Raw genomic sequence first — 22,029 nt, 5'->3', positions numbered from 1 at the left:
ATCCAGAGTGACGCCACCATTAGTACCATGGTAACAGTGATTTATGGATTGTTTAATGGACTCGTTACTTTATCTTTGTATATATATCCACAGTGACGCCACCATTAGTACCATGGTAACAGTGATTTATGGATTGTTTAATGGACTCATTACTTTATCTTTGTATATATATCCAGAGTGACGCCACCATTAGTACCATGGTAACAGTGATTTATGGATTGTTTAATGGACTCGTTACTTTATCTTTGTATATATATCCAGAGTGACGCCATCATTAGTACCATGGTAACAGTGATTTATGGATTGTTTAATGGACTCGTTACTTTATCTTTGTATATATATCCAGAGTGACGCCACCATTAGTACCATGGTAACAGTGATTTATGGATTGTTTAATGGACTCGTTACTTTATCTTTGTATATATATCCAGAGTGACGCCATCATTAGTACCATGGTAACAGTGATTTATGATTGTTTAATGGACTCGTTACTTTATCTTTGTATATATATCCAGAGTGACGCCATCATTAGTACCATGGTAACAGTGATTTATGGATTGTTTAATGGACTCGTTACTTTATCTTTGTATATATATCCACAGTGACGCCATCATTAGTACCATGGTAACAGTGATTTATGGATTGTTTAATGGACTCGTTACTTTATCTTTGTATATATATCCACAGTGACGCCACCATTAGTACCATGGTAACAGTGATTTATGGATTGTTTAATGGACTCGTTACTTTATCTTTGTATGTATCCACAGTGACGCCACCATTAGTACCATGGTAACAGTGATTTATGGATTGTTTAATGGACTCGTTACTTTATCTTTGTATATATATCCAGAGTGACGCCACCATTAGTACCATGGTAACAGTGATTTATGGATTGTTTAATGGACTCGTTACTTTATCTTTGTATATATATCCAGAGTGACGCCACCATTAGTACCATGGTAACAGTGATTTATGGATTGTTTAATGGACTCGTTACTTTATCTTTGTATATATATCCAGAGTGACGCCACCATTAGTACCATGGTAACAGTGATTTATGGATTGTTTAATGGACTCGTTACTTTATCTTTGTATATATATCCAGAGTGACGCCACCATTAGTACCATGGTAACAGTGATTTATGGATTGTTTAATGGACTCGTTACTTTATCTTTGTATATATATCCAGAGTGACGCCATCATTAGTACCATGGTAACAGTGATTTATGGATTGTTTAATGGACTCGTTACTTTATCTTTGTATATATATCCAGAGTGACGCCATCATTAGTACCATGGTAACAGTGATTTATGGATTGTTTAATGGACTCGTTACTTTATCTTTGTATATATATCCAGAGTGACGCCATCATTAGTACCATGGTAACAGTGATTTATGGATTGTTTAATGGACTCGTTACTTTATCTTTGTATATATATCCAGAGTGACGCCATCATTAGTACCATGGTAACAGTGATTTATGGATTGTTTAATGGACTCGTTACTTTATCTTTGTATATATATCCAGAGTGACGCCATCATTAGTACCATGGTAACAGTGATTTATGGATTGTTTAATGGACTCGTTACTTTATCTTTGTATATATATCCAGAGTGACGCCATCATTAGTACCATGGTAACAGTGATTTATGGATTGTTTAATGGACTCGTTACTTTATCTTTGTATATATATCCAGAGTGACGCCATCATTAGTACCATGGTAACAGTGATTTATGGATTGTTTAATGGACTCGTTACTTTATCTTTGTATATATATCCAGAGTGACGCCATCATTAGTACCATGGTAACAGTGATTTATGGATTGTTTAATGGACTCGTTACTTTATCTTTGTATATATATCCAGAGTGACGCCACCATTAGTACCATGGTAACAGTGATTTATGGATTGTTTAATGGACTCGTTACTTTATCTTTGTATATATATCCAGAGTGACGCCATCATTAGTACCATGGTAACAGTGATTTATGGATTGTTTAATGGACTCGTTACTTTATCTTTGTATATATATCCAGAGTGACGCCATCATTAGTACCATGGTAACAGTGATTTATGGATTGTTTAATGGACTCGTTACTTTATCTTTGTATATATATCCAGAGTGACGCCACCATTAGTACCATGGTAACAGTGATTTATGGATTGTTTAATGGACTCGTTACTTTATCTTTGTATATATATCCAGAGTGACGCCATCATTAGTACCATGGTAACAGTGATTTATGGATTGTTTAATGGACTCGTTACTTTATCTTTGTATATATATCCAGAGTGACGCCATCATTAGTACCATGGTAACAGTGATTTATGGATTGTTTAATGGACTCGTTACTTTATCTTTGTATATATATCCAGAGTGACGCCATCATTAGTACCATGGTAACAGTGATTTATGGATTGTTTAATGGACTCGTTACTTTATCTTTGTATATATATCCAGAGTGACGCCATCATTAGTACCATGGTAACAGTGATTTATGGATTGTTTAATGGACTCGTTACTTTATCTTTGTATATATATCCAGAGTGACGCCATCATTAGTACCATGGTAACAGTGATTTATGGATTGTTTAATGGACTCGTTACTTTATCTTTGTATATATATCAGAGTGGACGCCACATTAGTACCATGGTAACAGTGATTTATGGATTGTTTAATGGACTCTTACTTTATCTTTGTATATATATCCAGAGTGACGCCATCATTAGTACCATGGTAACAGTGATTTATGGATTGTTTAATGGACTCGTTACTTTATCTTTGTATATATATCCAGAGTGACGCCACCATTAGTACCATGGTAACAGTGATTTATGGATTGTTTAATGGACTCGTTACTTTATCTTTGTATATATATCCAGAGTGACGCCATCATTAGTACCATGGTAACAGTGATTTATGGATTGTTTAATGGACTCGTTACTTTATCTTTGTATATATATCCAGAGTGACGCCATCATTAGTACCATGGTAACAGTGATTTATGGATTGTTTAATGGACTCGTTACTTTATCTTTGTATATATATCCAGAGTGACGCCATCATTAGTACCATGGTAACAGTGATTTATGGATTGTTTAATGGACTCGTTACTTTATCTTTGTATATATATCCAGAGTGACGCCATCATTAGTACCATGGTTAACAGTGATTTATGGATTGTTTAATGGACTCGTTACTTTATCTTTGTATATATATATCCAGAGTGACGCCATCATTAGTACCATGGTAACAGTGATTTATGGATTGTTTAATGGACTCGTTACTTTATCTTTGTATATATATCCAGAGTGACGCCATCATTAGTACCATGGTAACAGTGATTTATGGATTGTTTAATGGACTCGTTACTTTATCTTTGTATATATATCCAGAGTGACGCCATCATTAGTACCATGGTAACAGTGATTTATGGATTGTTTAATGGACTCGTTACTTTATCTTTGTATATATATCCAGAGTGACGCCACCATTAGTACCATGGTAACAGTGATTTATGGATTGTTTAATGGACTCGTTACTTTATCTTTGTATATATATCCAGAGTGACGCCATCATTAGTACCATGGTAACAGTGATTTATGGATTGTTTAATGGACTCGTTACTTTATCTTTGTATATATATCCAGAGTGACGCCATCATTAGTACCATGGTAACAGTGATTTATGGAATTGTTTAATGGACTCGTTACTTTATCTTTGTATATATATCCAGAGTGACGCCATCATTAGTACCATGGTAACAGTGATTTATGGATTGTTTAATGGACTCGTTACTTTATCTTTGTATATATATCCAGAGTGACGCCATCATTAGTACCATGGTAACAGTGATTTATGGATTGTTTAATGGACTCGTTACTTTATCTTTGTATATATATCCAGAGTGACGCCACCATTAGTACCATGGTAACAGTGATTTATGGATTGTTTAATGGACTCGTTACTTTATCTTTGTATATATCCACAGTGACGCCACCATTAGTACCATGGTAACAGTGATTTATGGATTGTTTAATGGACTCGTTACTTTATCTTTGTATATATATACACAGAGTGACGCCATCATTAGTACCATGGTAACAGTGATTTATGGATTGTTTAATGGACTCGTTACTTTATCTTTGTATATATATCCAGAGTGACGCCATCATTAGTACCATGGTAACACTGATTTATGGATTGTTTAATGGACTCGTTACTTTATCTTTGTATATATATCCAGAGTGACGCCACCATTAGTACCATGGTAACAGTGATTTATGGATTGTTTAATGGACTCGTTACTTTATCTTTGTATATATATCCAGAGTGACGCCATCATTAGTACCATGGTAACAGTGATTTATGGATTGTTTAATGGACTCGTTACTTTATCTTTGTATATATCCACAGTGACGCCACCATTAGTACCATGGTAACAGTGATTTATGGATTGTTTAATGGACTCGTTACTTTATCTTTGTATATATATCCAGAGTGACGCCACCATTAGTACCATGGTAACAGTGATTTATGGATTGTTTAATGGACTCGTTACTTTATCTTTGTATGTATCCACAGTGACGCCACCATTAGTACCATGGTAACAGTGATTTATGGATTGTTTAATGGACTCGTTACTTTATCTTTGTATATATATCCACAGTGACGCCATCATTAGTACCATGGTAACAGTGATTTATGGATTGTTTAATGGACTCATTACTTTATCTTTGTATGTATCCACAGTGATGCCACCATTAGTACCATGGTAACAGTGATTTATGGATTGTTTAATGGACTCGTTACTTTATCTTTGTATGTATCCACAGTGACGCCACCATTAGTACCATGGTAACAGTGATTTATGGATTGTTTAATGGACTCATTACTTTATCTTTGTATATATCCACAGTGACGCCACCCTTAGTATCATGGTAACAGTGATTTATGGATTGTTTACTGGATTCGTTACTTTATCTTTGTATGTATCCACAGTGACGCCACCATTAATACCATGGTTACAGTGATTTATGGATTGTTTAATGGACTCGTGACCTTCTCTGTTATTGGTGTTCTCTCACACGAAAAGTGGCATACCATTCGACAAAGTCATCACATCCGGTCAGTTTTATATTTTTTCTTCGTCTTCGTTTTCACTGATTCACCAATATTGGTCTGTTCTACAAAGATCACTTTCTATATCATATCACAAGTATGCGATTTTAGTAGTTTTGCGAATAGTTTATGATTTAGTACCAGAACAATGCTATTTTTCAGACTTGTAACTTTTAGGATAGTAAATGACCAGTTTGATTAGATCAGTTCTGTACTTGTACATGTCCATTAAGTACGGCTTTGGTTATTATTAATCTACTTCGTAGGAGGATTTTCCCTGGGGTTCGTGGCCTTCCCACAGGCCGTTACTTACTTCCCAGCTCCACAGGTCTGGGCCGTCCTCTTCTTTGTTGTACTACTTCTCCCTGGTCTGGACTCTCAGGTAATGATATCCCGTGCATGCAGACTTCAAAAACATTAATTGCTTGCGATAAGTACAGGTTAAAACCGCATGTTGAAATCGACATGCCGATCGGGGAGAATCAATGCGAATGGAATTGTGTTTCTTTTGAATTTTACATTACACACTATGTTTACACTGTAGTATGGCATAACACTTATTTTAGCGGCGAATTAATTTGGCTTTTTCATGTCGGACGATTTTTAATTAGGGATATGTTACACAGTATGGTTATAATGGCAGACTACTTATTGTATCCGCAATGGAATTTTGCTTTTCTTGCCTGCCGATTTTTTTCGCGGCGTTTTAATTTTACGATTTAACGTCCTTTTGTACTTGTAGTTAATTTTTTCACTAATTTACCTGTGGATTGTTAAGTTAATTTTATTTATAGTTGACAGTATATAATGTTTGCACTAGTGCTTATTTGGTGTTAAGTCAAATCAACAGCTCAGTTTCCCTGTGTGTGGTGGGAAATGAATCGCTAATGATACATGTACCTATAAAAAATACACCTAGGCTTCTATTTTGTCAACAGACCATAATGTTGGAGCCAATTCTCTGTGTACTAGAAGAAACCTTCCCGAAAACCATTGGCAAAAGAAGGATTCCTCTCCTAACAGCAGTGACCGTGATAATATTTATACTAGGCATACCTCTTGTATCTCAGGTAAATTATCGTCATATTCCATGGAATAAGGAACTAGTAACAACAGAGCAATCATTTTCACGTAGATTAAGATTAACGTACGACATTTTGTAATCTGGACTTCAATAAAACGAGGAAATTCGAAAATTGTCCTTGATGTTGTTGTTGTTGTTTTTTTTATTTTTTTTTTTATTTTATGCATTTTAAAATAACAACAATCCTCTATATAATCATAGAAATTGTGTTTTCTTTTTTAAATTTCTAGTATTGATTTATAAATCTAATCCTCGAGGCATCGATGCCTGGCGGGTATCAAGAGGGAAACCAATCATCTTGATTATTTACAACAATTGTTTGTTAACTTTTTCTCTGAAACAAATTGGCGAGAGAAATATTCTAATACGGTTGTGTTTTTTTTAAAGGCTGGTGTTTATATGTTTCAACTTTTGGATTGGTACGCCGGAACTTGGACAGTCCTACTCATAGCTCTTACAGAAGCTGTCGTGTTCGCCTGGGTGTATGGTAAAACACCTTTACTGTTCTTGTACCACTTGATTAAACTATAAATCTTTTAATGCAGCTTGGTTACTGCTAAACTAAAAATATTCATCTTTTTATTGATCGATGGATATACCTCCTCGTGCAATTCTGTCACGAAATAATTAAACTTGTAAAAGCAATGCTGTATACCAATATCCCTTCCCTTGCGATTTACTAAGGAAATCTATCGTTTTAATCCGCGAGAGTATTCATCGCGAATTCAGTTTGAAATATTGATAAATGTAAATCTTTTCGGAGCTTTTCTTTATACATTTATCTTCCTCTCTTAAATATCCATACAGCGCATTCATTGTTTTATTTTTTAAGATAAGGTCATTGGGTCCAAAGCAATAACAATGTTCAATGCCTAAATAGCTTCGGTTTTTAGGGAAATATCTTGTGTTTATTTCTTTGGGTTTTTCCCCTTGCCTTACTGGTTGACAGGTTTCAGAAGGAACGCAAAACAAACAAAAGAAAATAAAACAAACATAACTTCGACCTAAAATGTGTGAGCACATAATGCTTAGTTCGATATCGGTGTTGATCTTGCACGAGCAATTAATTTGACGTTAAACTATAAATAACAAACAAGTCATAACTTTATTTAAGGTGGTGACAGACTGAGTCGTGACGTCAGACTGATGCTTGGTAGACCGTTACCGATGTTTGTACGAGTCACTACAGCTTTCGTCACGCCCATCGCTCTTCTGGTTAGTATTTCTAACGCTGTATTTGGATTTTGTATATCATCATCAGCCATCATTTGTTTTGTAGACGTGTATATAGACCGAATGCGTTTTGTATGGAATGTATATAGACCGAATGCGTTTTGTATGGAATGTACTTATGTAAATTTTGAATTATTGTGTAACAGTTAATATTACTGTATAGCTGCGTATTTCCGCTGGTAAAATTTGTGATTTGAACTAAGAGCAAATTTTCGCGATCGGTCTTTCAGTATATTTCAAATCTAGTTTAACATTTCGCGCCCCAAATTTTCACGAAAAAGCGCAACGTCTCGCGAAATCATCTCCGCGAATAAACCCGGCCATACAGTATTATTATAAAGTCTGACATTATAAAACATGATCACGTGTCCCATGTTCCAGTTTTTAGTCACCGTCAGTGTATTTAAGTACAAACCTCCCAGATACGGTACATACGAGTACCCAGACTACGCCCAGGCTATTGGTTGGTGCACTGCTATCTTATCTCTGATTCCATTCTTCGTCTATATGACATGGTTGGTGACGCAGCAGAAAGGATCGTTGACAGAGGTAAGTAATCCCTTATCACCAATCGATTACTCACGATCCCCTGTATCATTTCAGTCTCATCTTTAACATTGTATGTCATGGTACAAAGGGTCGAATAACAGACAAACCTGATGTAAACCACTTTAGTTTTGGGTAAATTCGCGTGATTTTAATTCAAAGTTGGGGCTGTTAATATTTTTTTGTTTGTATCTTACATTTCTAAATATACACTTGTCCTTACATCAATTGGGTTAATGTATCGTGTTATTTTTCAGCGATTCGCGAGTCTTCTTAAGCCATCGGCGCAATGGGGACCTGCAGACGACGATTCTATCCCGGAGTACAAAAGCTCAGAGAGAACCTACAACCGATCGTTTACAAAGTTAGTGTTATTTAATCTGACTGGACGTGGAGGATTAGACAAGTCTGTTAATGTCAACGCTGGAGAAATATACCCAATGAAAGGAGCCACACATGCTTAACTTATTATTAGATTGGGCAAGTCTGCTACTGTTAACGCCGGAGAAATATACCCAATGAAACGAGTCACGCATGCTTGATTTATCATTTACTTAAACCCATCTTCATACATTTTAATCATTACGTTATGCAATGTTCGTATATATTTAATAATAGATCTAACAATGTATATAGATTATATCTGAACAAGTTAAATGTAAATGTAAGCATGGACCAAAAAGACCTTTAAAAAGCTCACATTTTGTTTTGAATTGCCATTAAAAATCTGAAAAAAAACCTGGAGTCAGTTGATACTGCTTTCACTGGTAGACGTACAAACCCCGTTCTCCGTGATTTTTGAAGGTTACATTAGTGACCTTAACATATTTGTTATAAGTTAACAATCCGTTGCTGCCATTCAGCTAATTGTTTCTTACTTAAGCTGCAGTCCTTCGTCATAAAACTGACCACGATCAACCTATTATTGGAGATGATATTTTTTCTCACATTCATTGTGACTTAATAATAACCAAACGAGGTATCCAAAAGGAATCTTGTCGTCCATCTTTAAAATTTCTATATCAGTCAAACGAGGTTGGGACCCTTTTCTCTAACTTTCCCTATAAATCTATAAAACTTCAAATTTCAAGATGGTCAAATATTCATTAATGCTTGGATGAAGAGTAATCGAGTTTGTTCTAATGAATGGTTTAAAACTTAATTTGAGTTAACTGGGATCTAATATATCGAAAGTATAGAATGTCTCAGGAGGTAAAATGTGATGGTCAATATCCTGATTAAATCAGAAAGTAAACCTCTTCCTTCCTTTTATGAGATTGAATGTTTTCATTGTTCGAATTGTTCTGCTATAATGATTAACACTTCATATTGTAATTTAAAGGAGAGTATATGGACCAATAAGGGCCGTTTACAATAGCACAGTGATAAGAAATATTTTTCATTAGTATTCTTTTCTTGACTTTAGGATCATTTGCATAATATGTGCTATTCAAGACATTTAATTTTCTCTTGGCTCGTGGTAATTTCAGCATTTAAAAGGGTAACAAGAGGCCAATAGGCCTTAGCGGTCACATGACATTTGATACAAATTAGTTATATCATTTACTAGCCAACTCACATCTTTTGTTCATGAAATAGGAACATACATCTACATTGTAATAGTTCTAAATACAAAGTTTCATTAAGCTTGGTGCATATTTAGTCACATTACCGTGTTCACGAGGTTCAATAATTATTGCAAATGGCAAAAAACTGTAAATAAATTTGACTCGAATCAAACTTATTTCCAAACCTGTTCGAGGTACATGTATTTCCAATGCTAGTCTATAAGCAAAGTTTCCTTAAGCTCGGGTCATACAAATGTATTTAAGTTATCATGTTCACAAGATTCAATAATTATAATTGCAAAAGGCAATAAATCCATCAATTACAATTGAATCACGCTTATTTTCAAACTAGTCTGAGATCTTTACAATGTTAGTCTACATAGAAAGTTTCATTCAGCTCATGATCAGTGCATATTTACTCACGCTATGATGTTCACAAGATTCAATAATTATAATTGCAAAGGGCAATAACTCCGTAAACGATCTAATCACATTGATTTTCGAACCTGTCGGAGATCTTTCAAATATTAGTCTTAATACGAAGTTTCATGAAGCTGAGTGCATAGTTATTATAAAGTTATCATATTCAAAATGTCCAATAATAATTATTAGTGCAAAGGGCAATAACTGCGTAAATTATCGTGTGATGAAGCTAATTTTTGAACTTGTTCTGGATATTTCTAATGTTTAGTCAACATACAAAATTTCATTAAGCTCAGTTCATATTTACTCAAGTTATCGTGTCGACAAGGTTCAATAATTATAATTGCAAAGGGCAATAACTCCGTAAGTTACGATCGAATCAGATCGATTTTCGAATTTGTCCAAGATCTATCCAGAAACATATATGTTTCTGATCTATCTTATGTTATCGCGTTTACAAGGCTCAAAAAGTAAATATTAGTGCAAAGGGCAATAACTCCGTAAATTACCAATGAATCATACTGATTTTCGAACTCATCAGCGATCATTCCAATGTTAGTCTACACACAAAGTTTCATTTAGAACGAATATATGTAAAGTTTCATTTAGAACGAATATATGTATCGGGCCTACTATAGGCATACCTTTCGGCCGGGTACGAATTGGTCCCTATGTGTCGTAATGGAGCACTGCCTCCAAAAATCACTCGAGCACAGTTTTCTATACTTTTTTTGTAGGTTTCCAAATATTTTATGCGTATAAATGCATTTACATAAATTTTTGGTCAAAAACAAAACATACATTTGTATAATCATTACTTTGCTCCATTAGCAGTAATTGGCACCAATTGTAGCTCTAAAAACGACATCATTTTCTATCTAAAAGTCTTTTGAGCTGCAATATTGCAGCTAAGTTTCATTAAGCTCGGTTTATATTTATTTCTTTATTTTAAAGTTATCGCGTTCACAAGGAAATGTTAACGGACGTCGCAGGATGGACTACGACAGACAAAAGACTATCAAAATAGGTCACCATGACCTACGGTCAGGTGACTTAAAAAGGAATAATTTTAGACTGTTTAAATGCATTGATGCCATAATGATGTTACCACTTGTAAGATATATTGGCATGTCAAGAGGACATTATACAGACAATGTGAGATGTTCCAGTTGTAAGGTACTCTGATTTTGGTACTTTAATGTACTAAGAAACTAAATACTACAGAGTAGAAATGAGATGTTTTGCAGTAGCTGCCTCTGAAGGTTTTTGAAGTTCAGTTCAGAAATTGGCTCAAAAATTTGATAAACAGGTCACAGTGACATCGATCTGCATTTACTTTACTGACGTATTACATGATCTACCTGATAACAGTAGTTATACCAGTAAAACATGCTCATATCTACTTAATGTTTGACGTTCACATCTACCGATGTACCCCTCAACGTCATCACTCTTTTAATATAATAATTATATAACAAAGAAAAGAAAAATGTTTTAGAAATATTTTACTGACATAAGTCATTTGTAGATATAAAACAGAATAAATCAATCCATGGAGTCTCTCTCTACCCATTCTAATGTCACTTTGTGTTTCTTATGCTTATGTTTCTTCTTATGTTTATGTTTCTTGTCTTTGTGTCGAAGAGATGATTTCTCCGAGTCAGAACTATTGTTGTTTTCCTGTAAGTCGCCTGTCAAGTCAATTCCTAAAGCTTGTACACTTTGATTAATTTCTATTTTGTTCCCATTTCCTTCTGACACTAACATACATTGTTGACTGCTGTTTGGTGAATGTGATCGGTCTCTAGAATCTAACTTTGGATCAGAATACTTTCTCTTCAACATAGGAGGACTTGAGCGATCTCTGGAAGATGATCTGGAAGCCGAGCAATTATTTCCGAGTTTGGATCTGTCTCTACTTTCACTGCGAGATCGAGACCTAGAATAATAATTCCTTAACGTTTTCCTCCTTGATTCATTATGTCTGTCTTTGGATGATGACCTTGACCTCTTTGACCTTCCACGATCAGTTGACCTACTTCTTTTATCTTTAGACCTCCTGTTCCTCTTTCTCTCCCTTGACTTTGACCTACTTGTATGCCTTTCTCTTGACCTACTTCTGTGCCTTCCTCTTAACCTTGACCTACTTCTGTGTCTTTCCCTAGACCTACTTCTATATCTTTCCCTTGACCTATTTCTTCTCCTTTCCCTTGACCTACTTCTTTTCTCCCTTGACCTTGACCTGTCTCGCCACCTTCTCACAGATGACCTTTCTGATGTGTCTCTAGCTCTGTTGTGAGCGTTACTTTCATTATATCTATCAAAACGATCAGCTTCCCAAAATTCATTGCCAGGATTTTTGAATACATGAAGGAAATTACAGTTTCTGCCTTTAGGACATCGACCACTTCCATACAAACCTGTAATATAAATATAAACAAACAAATCACTGCTTTTTCTTCCACAAACTAAGGTACAACACTTATCAGTTTTCAATACTTTTTTTCTCTTTGCTGATACCTATCACAATAATTAATTTTTCATTATTTTCATACTTAATCTGATTGGGTGATTTTTTTTTTATACCACTATGAAAAAAACCCACACATGAATGATGTGAAAACCCAATGTTATCATTACATCACAATTAATTTGATAGGGTTATGAAAACTGTTTTATTTGCAAAGTTTTGAAAGAATCTAAAGAATTCACATTTTGCAAGCATTTTTTTCATACCTTCACAATAAGATGTTTGCTATACATGACATTATAAAGCATATCAATGAAATACCCAGATTTAAATTGCAAAAACAAAGACAAATTTTGTCTGTTTAAATTAAACTCAAATAATATTTACCACAAATAGCTGATTTCCATTTGGTTATATTAACATATTCACATGACAGCTGTTTTCCTCCGTAATATCTACCATTGAACTGAACAAAGGCTGAGGCGGCATCTTCATCTCTGTTAATGTAAATATTACACATTATCAACCAATTGTACACAAAGATTTACACAGAATATATCTAAAGGCTTTTCTTCCTAGCTAAAGAGCTGCTCTGTTTGTTAGCAAGAAATATAGAATGGGTCATGTTGTTTGTGTCTCTGTCTCATTGTCCATATATAACAATTTAGAAAGAATGCAATAGCTGCAGACAAGTGATTCCAATAAAGGGGAATATTCTGTAAGTTTTATGTTCTGAAACTAGCTATACAGTCAATCGACCAATCAATCTGATTGAAATACAGATCCTTATAACCAATCTGTTCAATTTAGGATCTGACAATATCCCATAAGGGGTCAAGTTAGGATGACCTTTTACCACGTGAACTTCAAATCAAATACATTTTGTACACATTACTACATCAATTGATAACGCCATGTCGTCCCATTATGCATATCTGATACGATTTTTCACGTATACCGCAACGAGCTTGTACAAGAGGGATGATAAAGTCTGATGGGCTTAATTTTTTGAGAGCAAAAGAAAACATAATTTACGCCACAGAACATGAGAGAACACTGTGAATGAGGTGGAAGAAAAAAGGAATTGAAATTGGAAATTGACAAACTGAATGTCGGGGAAATGGGAACAGAAAATCTCTTTGTCCAAACAGGTTTTAATTAAAAAGATAGATGTTATAAAGAAAAAGAGTGTAAGTACGATCGCGTAAACTATAATTTGGGAGTAATAAATATTAATACTATTAGAGGACCAAGTGTTTCTACGCAATTTTTTTATTCCTATCTAATAGGTTCTCACTGTAATCTGCCTTTTGCATAATGATAGCTTTGGTGTGATTTTGAGGGTTTAAATGTGGTTGATAATGAATGAATTTCTATTATATTACTACAAATAATTCCAATGGAATGTATTCAGATATTGTACTAGGCCGACAATGATACTTCCACCATATAGTTGCTTGCAACGTAAAATGGACCGTAATACAGTGACGTAGACAGAGACCGTATCACGTCCGGATTCTCACCGCTACACGCCGTGATAATGCCTTGACAGAGCGCATGTTAAAATGCGGTGATCATCCACCATTGGCTTCCGTACATAACCTTCACAAACGCTGAAACATAAACGGCACCAAAAATATGTGCAGCCAATCTGCAACAACCGTGAGAAAACGTGGGAAAAACGAAACAGAACGTCCACCAAAACTTTGAAATCACCGTGGGATTCAGGGTAGACAGTGCTTGCCTGCCCGTTCCACCACGGGACCGTCAGCGGAAGGAAGTTTTGTTAGGGCCCTCCGAACGCCACTGTTCACGATTTTGTTTAAGTCACGCCCGGTTATTATGTACGGGGCATTTACCCATACTGCTACCGTGGGGACTGTCGTGGCAAATTTTTTGACGAGTTTAAAAAGCTGTGGCACGGGTGTCCACTGAATCGGTAGTCACGAATGGAAAAAAAATTCGAGAAGCCGTTCCACGATTTGTCTATCACATTCTTCAGCGTTATCTCCACGTATGTCTCCGTGTCCAACGACGTTTTGTCCGACGGTGGCCTGAAACGGGGCCTCTCCGTTGGCCGCCAGGGAACATAGTTGTAAACACTAGCCATAACCACTCTGTTCAATATAGGATCTGGTCAAATATCCCATAAGGTGTCACGTACACCGTAGGATGACCTGTTTCCACGTGAACTTCGAGATCAAAATACTTTTTTGTTGGACATATCGCATTATTACGGCAAATTGGTGAAGTGCCATTTCGCCCCAGTACGTCATATAATAGCTAGCTTTGCTGTGCACTTTGGGTGAGATGACTACCTACACGAAAATAATTTGGACAGCTTTTTCAAACTGGTTTGTCCCCATTCAAGATTCTGGCAGTGCCAATTTGATTGGCCATTTCCAAATATCACCTTGACATGACCCCTAATGGGATATTGTCAGAACCTATTATCAAACGTAGTGATAATAAGGATCTGTATTTTAATTAGATTTTCGACCAATGAATCACTGATTTTATCTGAGACATTGAATAATCTAATCTGTAGTAATATGATTGATCCGCTTCGAGTTTTGTCTGAAAAAACTGGGTTGGAAATACATATGGAACACATTTGACAGTATTCTGTTCTTTAAATTTATCAGTTAAAACTGAAATACAGCATCGTCACCAAGCGACTGAGAAATCATATTTAATGGCTTCATTTATTAAACAATATCTTCCTAGATAAAGAAAATGTTATGAAATATTTGACACTGTGCCTGTTCGTGAGGAATAAAGTAAACCTTTTAAACCTATAAGGATTACCTTTGGTATTGGATGTAGACGTTTCCTCTCAGATGTGGTTCATAGTTACAGCAAACCTTCACTTGAATCACACGACCAAGCGCTTTGAATTCTGGGACAATGTCTTCATAAAACTCACGGAAGTTTTGATAAAGTTCAGAGTCGTCATACTCAAGGATTAGATCTGGAAAAGAAAAATTATCACAAGATTAGCATTCGTATTACAGTTGTTTCTTTTCTTCATGACTTAAAGAACCTCCATTGCTGTCAAACTGTACTTTTCCTCAATAAAACAAAGTAAAATCTCAATAAAATAGATGCTGTGAATGAAGGACTCAAACAAAGGAATAAAGAAATTGGTTTTTCATTTAAATATAGAATTTAGTAAACTATACATAAGTGTGCAGTGTTGAATTTCGGAGTTTAATAAAAAATATTTACAATATACGGCAATATAAGTTCATTTGTCACTTTAAGTTGCTCGTATATAAATAAATCTATATTATCATTATATTTTGTAAGTTTATGTTGATAGATTTGGTACTTTTTCCCTTTCAATATACAACAGTTGTCGATAAACAAAAGACAGAACTCCCATTGACAGATCAAGTGAGGAGGCATGTACTCAAAACTATTAACTTTTACTGCACAATAATATCTCAGATATAGTTCGTCAATACAACCAACACAAAAAACTTTATAAGCGTTATAAGAACTTTCTTTTGCAGTTACGTTCCTAACATTTGATTACAATAATCGATCATTAGCATGAATTACGTAAAATTTAAATAAACATACACAATCCAAAATCCATCAAAAGTCTGTCGTGGAGGAAGACAGCAAAGAAGGCGTCGTTCATGATTTTCGAGGACCAGTGTTCTCGGAGTAATACAAATATAATAGAGTCCCAACTGAACACTTAAAACACTCCATCCATGGTGTATACGTATGTACAAATTCTGTGGTTTTGAATATTGGGGTTTTATTTTTTCATACCATCAAGTATTACGTGAAATGAACAAAACAACCTTTAATTTTCATCGCAGAGTGGTTTCATTGTTTTGATGTGCACAGGCTCTCCGAGCGTACCTTTCACAGCATCAAAAACAGGAGCAGATGATTAGTATGTGCCTTCAGTTACAAAAGTTACTTACTTTACACCATTACCACCATTGAAAAGTTTGAGCTTCTAATTTAGCTCCAAGATAAAAAAAATTTAAAATTAATAAATTGCATCCCGAAAAAATTCTGTGGCACTATGTCCTATATGGAATGAAGTACTAATTGCACACTCAAGAAAAGCAAAATAATTTTTTTTGTGCTAATTAGACATATGTATACACGATTAAACACCAATTACTGTTCAAATGATGAGTATTGTTTCTATGTAAAAAGTCATATATCAGTAATAACCAAAATAAGAGACATTCCTATGTCTAGACTACAAAACATAATTTTAAAGTACAATAGACAAGTTATTCTTTTCTAATTAAGAAATATCATTATTCTGAATGAAGGTGGAACTACAAACGTATAATCAAGGAAGGCCACATGTAGGTTGTTCATAAAGCCTCATATGTTGTGAAAAATAAGGAGGATTACTGAAGGTAAATTTGCTAGTTGCTAGCTGCTATGGTGAATTTAATAAATCGTGTTAAAGGTTTACCAATAAATCTGGTTTTGTCTTTTGGTTTCAGTTTATGTTAAGTATCATAATACAGTCTCATGACTATTATAATTTGTTGAACTATTTGTCAATCATTTTACAGTCTTATGACTGTACTATAATTTGTTGAACTATTTGTCAATCATTTTACAGTCTTATGACTGTACTATAATTTGTTGAACTATTTGTCAATCATTTTACAGTCTTATGAATGTACTATAATTTGTTGAACTATTTGTCAATCATTTTACAGTCTTATGACTGTACTATAATTTGTTGAACTATTTGTCAATCATTTTACAGTCTCATGACTGTACTATAATTTGTTGAACTATTTGTCAATCATTTTACAGTCTTATGACTGTACTATAATTTGTTGAACTATTTGTCAATCATTTTACAGTCTTATGACTGTACTATAATTTGTTGAACTATTTGTCAATCATTTTACAGTCTTATGACTGTACTATAATTTGTTGAACTATTTGTCAATCATTTTACAGTCGTATGACTGTACTATAATTTGTTGAACTATTTGTCAATCATTTTACAGTCTCATGACTGGACTATAATTTGTTGAACTATTTGTCAATCATTTTACAGTCTCATGACTGTACTATAATTTGTTGAACTATTTGTCAATCATTTTACAGTCTTATGACTGTACTATAATTTGTTGAACTATTTGTCAATCATTTTACAGTCTTATGACTGTACTATAATTTGTTGAACTATTTTCAATCATTTTACAGTCTTATGACTGGACTATAATTTGTTGAACTATTTGTCAATCATTTTACAGTCTTATGACTGTACTAAAATTTGTTGAACTATTTGTCAATCATTTTACAGTCTTATGACTGTACTATAATTTGTTGAACTATTTGTCAATCATTTTACAGTCTTATGACTGTACCTATAAATTTGTTGAACTATTTGTCAATCATTTTACAGTCTTATGACTGTACTATAATTTGTTGAACTATTTGTCAATCATTTTACAGTCTATGACTGTACTATTTGTCAATCATTTTACAGTCTGTATGACTGTACTATAATTTGTTGAACTATCATTTTACAGTCTTATGACTGTACTATAATTTGTTGAACTATTTGTCAATCATTTTACAGTCTTATGACTGTACTATAATTTGTTGAACTATTTGTCAATCATTTTACAGTCTTATGACTGGACTATAATTTGTTGAACTATTTGTCAATAATTTCATTTTACAGTCTTATGACTGTACTATAATTTGATACATGTATACTACAACTATCACCATCATATTACAGTGAACCAGACAACATTCATATACATGTATTAACAGAGTTACACAACATCATCCCCTCCTAACAACACCATCAAAGAAAACATTCACAACTACTAACATTATACATGTAACTATTTCAGTCAACATCATTTTACAGATCTTATGAGAAACAATACAAATATTTGTTGAAAATATTGTATACAGTACTGGTACAACAATCATTTCCCTCCTACAACACTTATGACATCAAAGAAACAGTGTACAAAAATAGACAGATACCTGTATCACAAGTACATACATCTCCCTCCTACAGACACCATCAAACAGACAAACACTAGCACTACAAATATAACAGATACAATATCATTAATATCGAGAGTACATACATCTCCCTCCTAAGAACAAACACCATCAAAGAAACAGTACTAGTATAACGGATAATATATTACCAGAGTACTATTATTCCCTACTACATCTAAATCAAAGTAACAGTACAAATTTAAAAACACATCCATGTTTACAGATGTTAAAACATCTCCCCTCACTACAACACACCAACAAAGATAACAGTTACAAATAAAACGGATATCATGTATTTCAGAGTACCACCATCTTCCCTCCTACAACACCAACAATAGAAACAGTACAAATAAAATACCAGATACATGTAAACAGGAGCTAGCACACCAAGCCTCCTCCTACAGACACATAGTCAAAGAAGAACACTAGACAAAATATAAACAGATATATTGTATATCTCGGAGCTACATACATCGTCCCTACTACAACTCACAATCCAAAGAAACACTCTACAAAATTAAAACAAGGATACATGTATACAGAGTTAACACATCTTCCCTCCTACTACACAATCTAAGAAACGTACAATTATAACAGATAAATGTATACAGTTGTACTATCTTCTCCACTCCTCTACAATACACAATCAAAGACAAACAGTGCATGAAGGAATAAACACAGACAATACATGTATTACAGAGTACACATCCCCTCCCTCCGTAACAAATCGACAATCAAACGAAAGCACGTAACAAATATAACACGACATACATGTATTACAGAAGTACAGACAATCTCCCTCCTACATCACCATCAAATAAACACTGCAACACATAGTAACAGATACATGTATACAGAGTACTACATTCTACACTCCTACAAACACCTTCAAAGAAACACTACAAATATAACCAGATACATGTTTTACTGCGTACAACACTCCCTCCTCCTACAACAACCATCAATGAAAACTGTACAAATAATAACAGATACATGTTTACAGAGTACAACCATCTCCCTCCTACAACACAATCAAAAGAAACAGTACAAATTATAACAGATACATGATATATCAGAGTCAACTAAACATCTCCCCTCCTAAGAACCCCTTCAAAAGAAACAGTACAAATACTAAACGATAACATGTATTACAGAGTCACAACATCTCCCCTTTCCTACAACACCCATCAAAGAAACAGAGTTAACAATTATTAACGGATACAAGCAGTACAGATGTATCAACATCTCCCTCCTACTCTATACACCATCAAAAGAAACCAGTATACAAATTATAACAGATAACATGTATACATAGAGTGTACACACATCTCGCCTCCTACAAACAAAACATCAAGAGAAACAGTACAAGATCAAAACAGGACTACTTGTATACAGAGTACAACATCTCCCTCCTACAACACCACCAAAGACTAACACTACCAATTATAACGGATAAATATGTATATACACGAGTACAACATCATTTCTCGCCTCCTCTACAATCACCATCAAAGAAACATTACAATATAAAATCATGATACATGCGTATACAGAGTACAACAATCTCACTCCTACGAACACCATCAAAGAAACAGTAACAAATATAGAACGGATACATGTATTCAGAGTACAACACATCTCCCCTCCTACATACACCATCAAAGAAACAGTTACAAATAAAACAGATTCATGTATACTGATTACAACATCTCCCTCCTACACACATCAAAGAAACAGTACAAATAAACGGATACATGTTTTTTTTTTTATAGCAGAGTACAACATCTCCCTCCAACAAAGCACCAATCAAAGAAACAAGTACAAAAAAACAGATACATGTAAACAGAGTACAACATCTCCCTCCTTCAACACAATCAAAGTAAAACACTACCAAATACTAAACAGATACAATTTATACAGACAAGTGTACAACGATCCTCCCTCCTAACAAGCAACCATCAAAGAAAACAATACATACATAAAAGCATCTCCCTCCTACAACACCATCATCAAGACAACAGTACAAATATATAACAGATACATTTTATACAGAGTACAACATCTCCTCCTACAACACAATCAAAGAAACAGTACAAATATAAAGCGAGATACATGTATAAAGAGTTACAACATACAACAGGAATCAAAAGATACAGTACAGATAAACAGAGTACAAACATCTCCCTCCTACAACTCAATCAAAGAAACAGTCTATATACAGATACATGTATACATGAGTACATTCTCCCTCCTACAACACCATCAAAGAAACAGTAACAAATAAAACAACATGTATACTACAACATCTCCCTCCTACTAACACAATCAAAAGAAACAGTACACAAATATAACAGATACATGTATACAGAGTTTACAACATCTCCCTCCTACAACACAATCAAAGAAACAGTACAAATATAACAGATACATGTATACAGAGTACAACATCTTCCTCCTACAACACCATCAAAGAAACAGTACAAATATAACAGATACATGTATACAGAGTACAACATCTCCCTCCTATCAACACACATCAAAGAAACATAACACACAACAAAAAATATACAGTGTACATGGTCTTATTGGCTATTTATATCACTTTATATGTAAGTACACGCGTGACCTACTGTAAAAATACAATACTCAAAATTGCTATCAATCGCGTAGCTTGAATGTTATCATGTCATTTCATGCATGCATGTACATTTGAAACTTGCCAGCTATAGTAGCAGATCAATATTTTAGAAAAGGGTATTTCATGATTTCTGGATTTTGAGTTGAATGGAATTTGCGGTTAATTTATATCCACGCTGATAGAACTCCAACATCTTACATAGATTCTGTACAGTATCTACAGTGTAATTACATCTTGGTTTTATATTTTCTTTAACATTAAACTGGATCAAAAATCGATCCTGGGGGTCACTAATCTGTCCGTGTTAATGTAAATAAAAGAGCATGGAAGGATTTAGGAAGTAAGAAACGATCGGTTAGCTGGAGTAAAACCACTCGATCGGACACTTACTTTTACACTGGAGTAAAACCACCAATCGGACACTTACTTTTACACTGGAGTAAAACCACCAATCGGACACTTACTTTTACACTGGAGTAAAACCACCAATTGGACACTTACTTTTACACTGGAGTAAAACCACCGATTGGACACTTACTTTTACACTGGAGTAAAACCACCGATTGGACACTTACTTTTACACTGGAGTAAAACCACCGATTGGACACTTACTTTTACACTGGAGTAAAACCACCGATCGGACACTTACTTTTACACTGGAGTAAAACCACCGATTGGACACTTACTTTTACACTGGAGTAAAACCACCAATTTGGGACACTTACTTTTACACTGGAGTAAAACCACCAATTGGACACTTACTTTTACACTGGAGTAAAACCATCCGATCGGACACTTACTTTTACACAGGAGTAAAACCACCGATTGGACACTTACTTTTACACTGGAGTAAAACCACCGATTGGACACTTACTTTTACACTGGAGTAAAACCATCGATTGGACACTTA

At 34.5% G+C, this 22,029-nt stretch overlaps 3 protein-coding genes across 3 annotated transcripts in view; 2 read left to right on the top strand and 1 right to left on the bottom strand.

Moving 5' to 3' along the window:
• LOC138307797 (sodium- and chloride-dependent glycine transporter 2-like) overlaps positions 1 to 8,953 on the top strand; it is a 32,354-nt gene extending 23,401 nt beyond the window's left edge. Inside the window, 8 exon segments of the mRNA XM_069248685.1 lie at positions 5,011 to 5,101; positions 5,103 to 5,136; positions 5,397 to 5,512; positions 6,069 to 6,200; positions 6,602 to 6,701; positions 7,329 to 7,429; positions 7,829 to 7,996; positions 8,251 to 8,953. Of these exon segments, the coding sequence (XP_069104786.1) occupies positions 5,011 to 5,101; positions 5,103 to 5,136; positions 5,397 to 5,512; positions 6,069 to 6,200; positions 6,602 to 6,701; positions 7,329 to 7,429; positions 7,829 to 7,996; positions 8,251 to 8,457 (949 nt within the window). The 3' untranslated portion in view covers positions 8,458 to 8,953.
• The window catches only part of LOC138308004 (sodium- and chloride-dependent glycine transporter 1-like), a 134,476-nt gene that overhangs the window by 38,724 nt on the left and 73,723 nt on the right, over positions 1 to 22,029 (top strand). The window lies entirely within an intron of this gene.
• LOC138308005 (U2 small nuclear ribonucleoprotein auxiliary factor 35 kDa subunit-related protein 2-like) lies at positions 11,473 to 15,450 on the bottom strand (the record flags this gene model as incomplete). The annotated part of the gene is made up of 3 exons (XM_069248962.1): positions 11,473 to 12,404; positions 12,842 to 12,951; positions 15,263 to 15,450. Coding segments are annotated over 3 exons (1,173 nt in total), but the record flags the coding sequence as incomplete, so codon positions are not given.

The sequence above is a fragment of the Argopecten irradians genome, chromosome 14 (genome assembly GCF_041381155.1).
Source record: "Argopecten irradians isolate NY chromosome 14, Ai_NY, whole genome shotgun sequence".
Classification (NCBI taxonomy): Eukaryota; Metazoa; Mollusca; class Bivalvia; order Pectinida; family Pectinidae; genus Argopecten; species Argopecten irradians.
The sequence above is the reverse complement of the archived record's forward strand: the minus strand, read 5'-3'. Positions and strand labels throughout refer to the sequence as shown.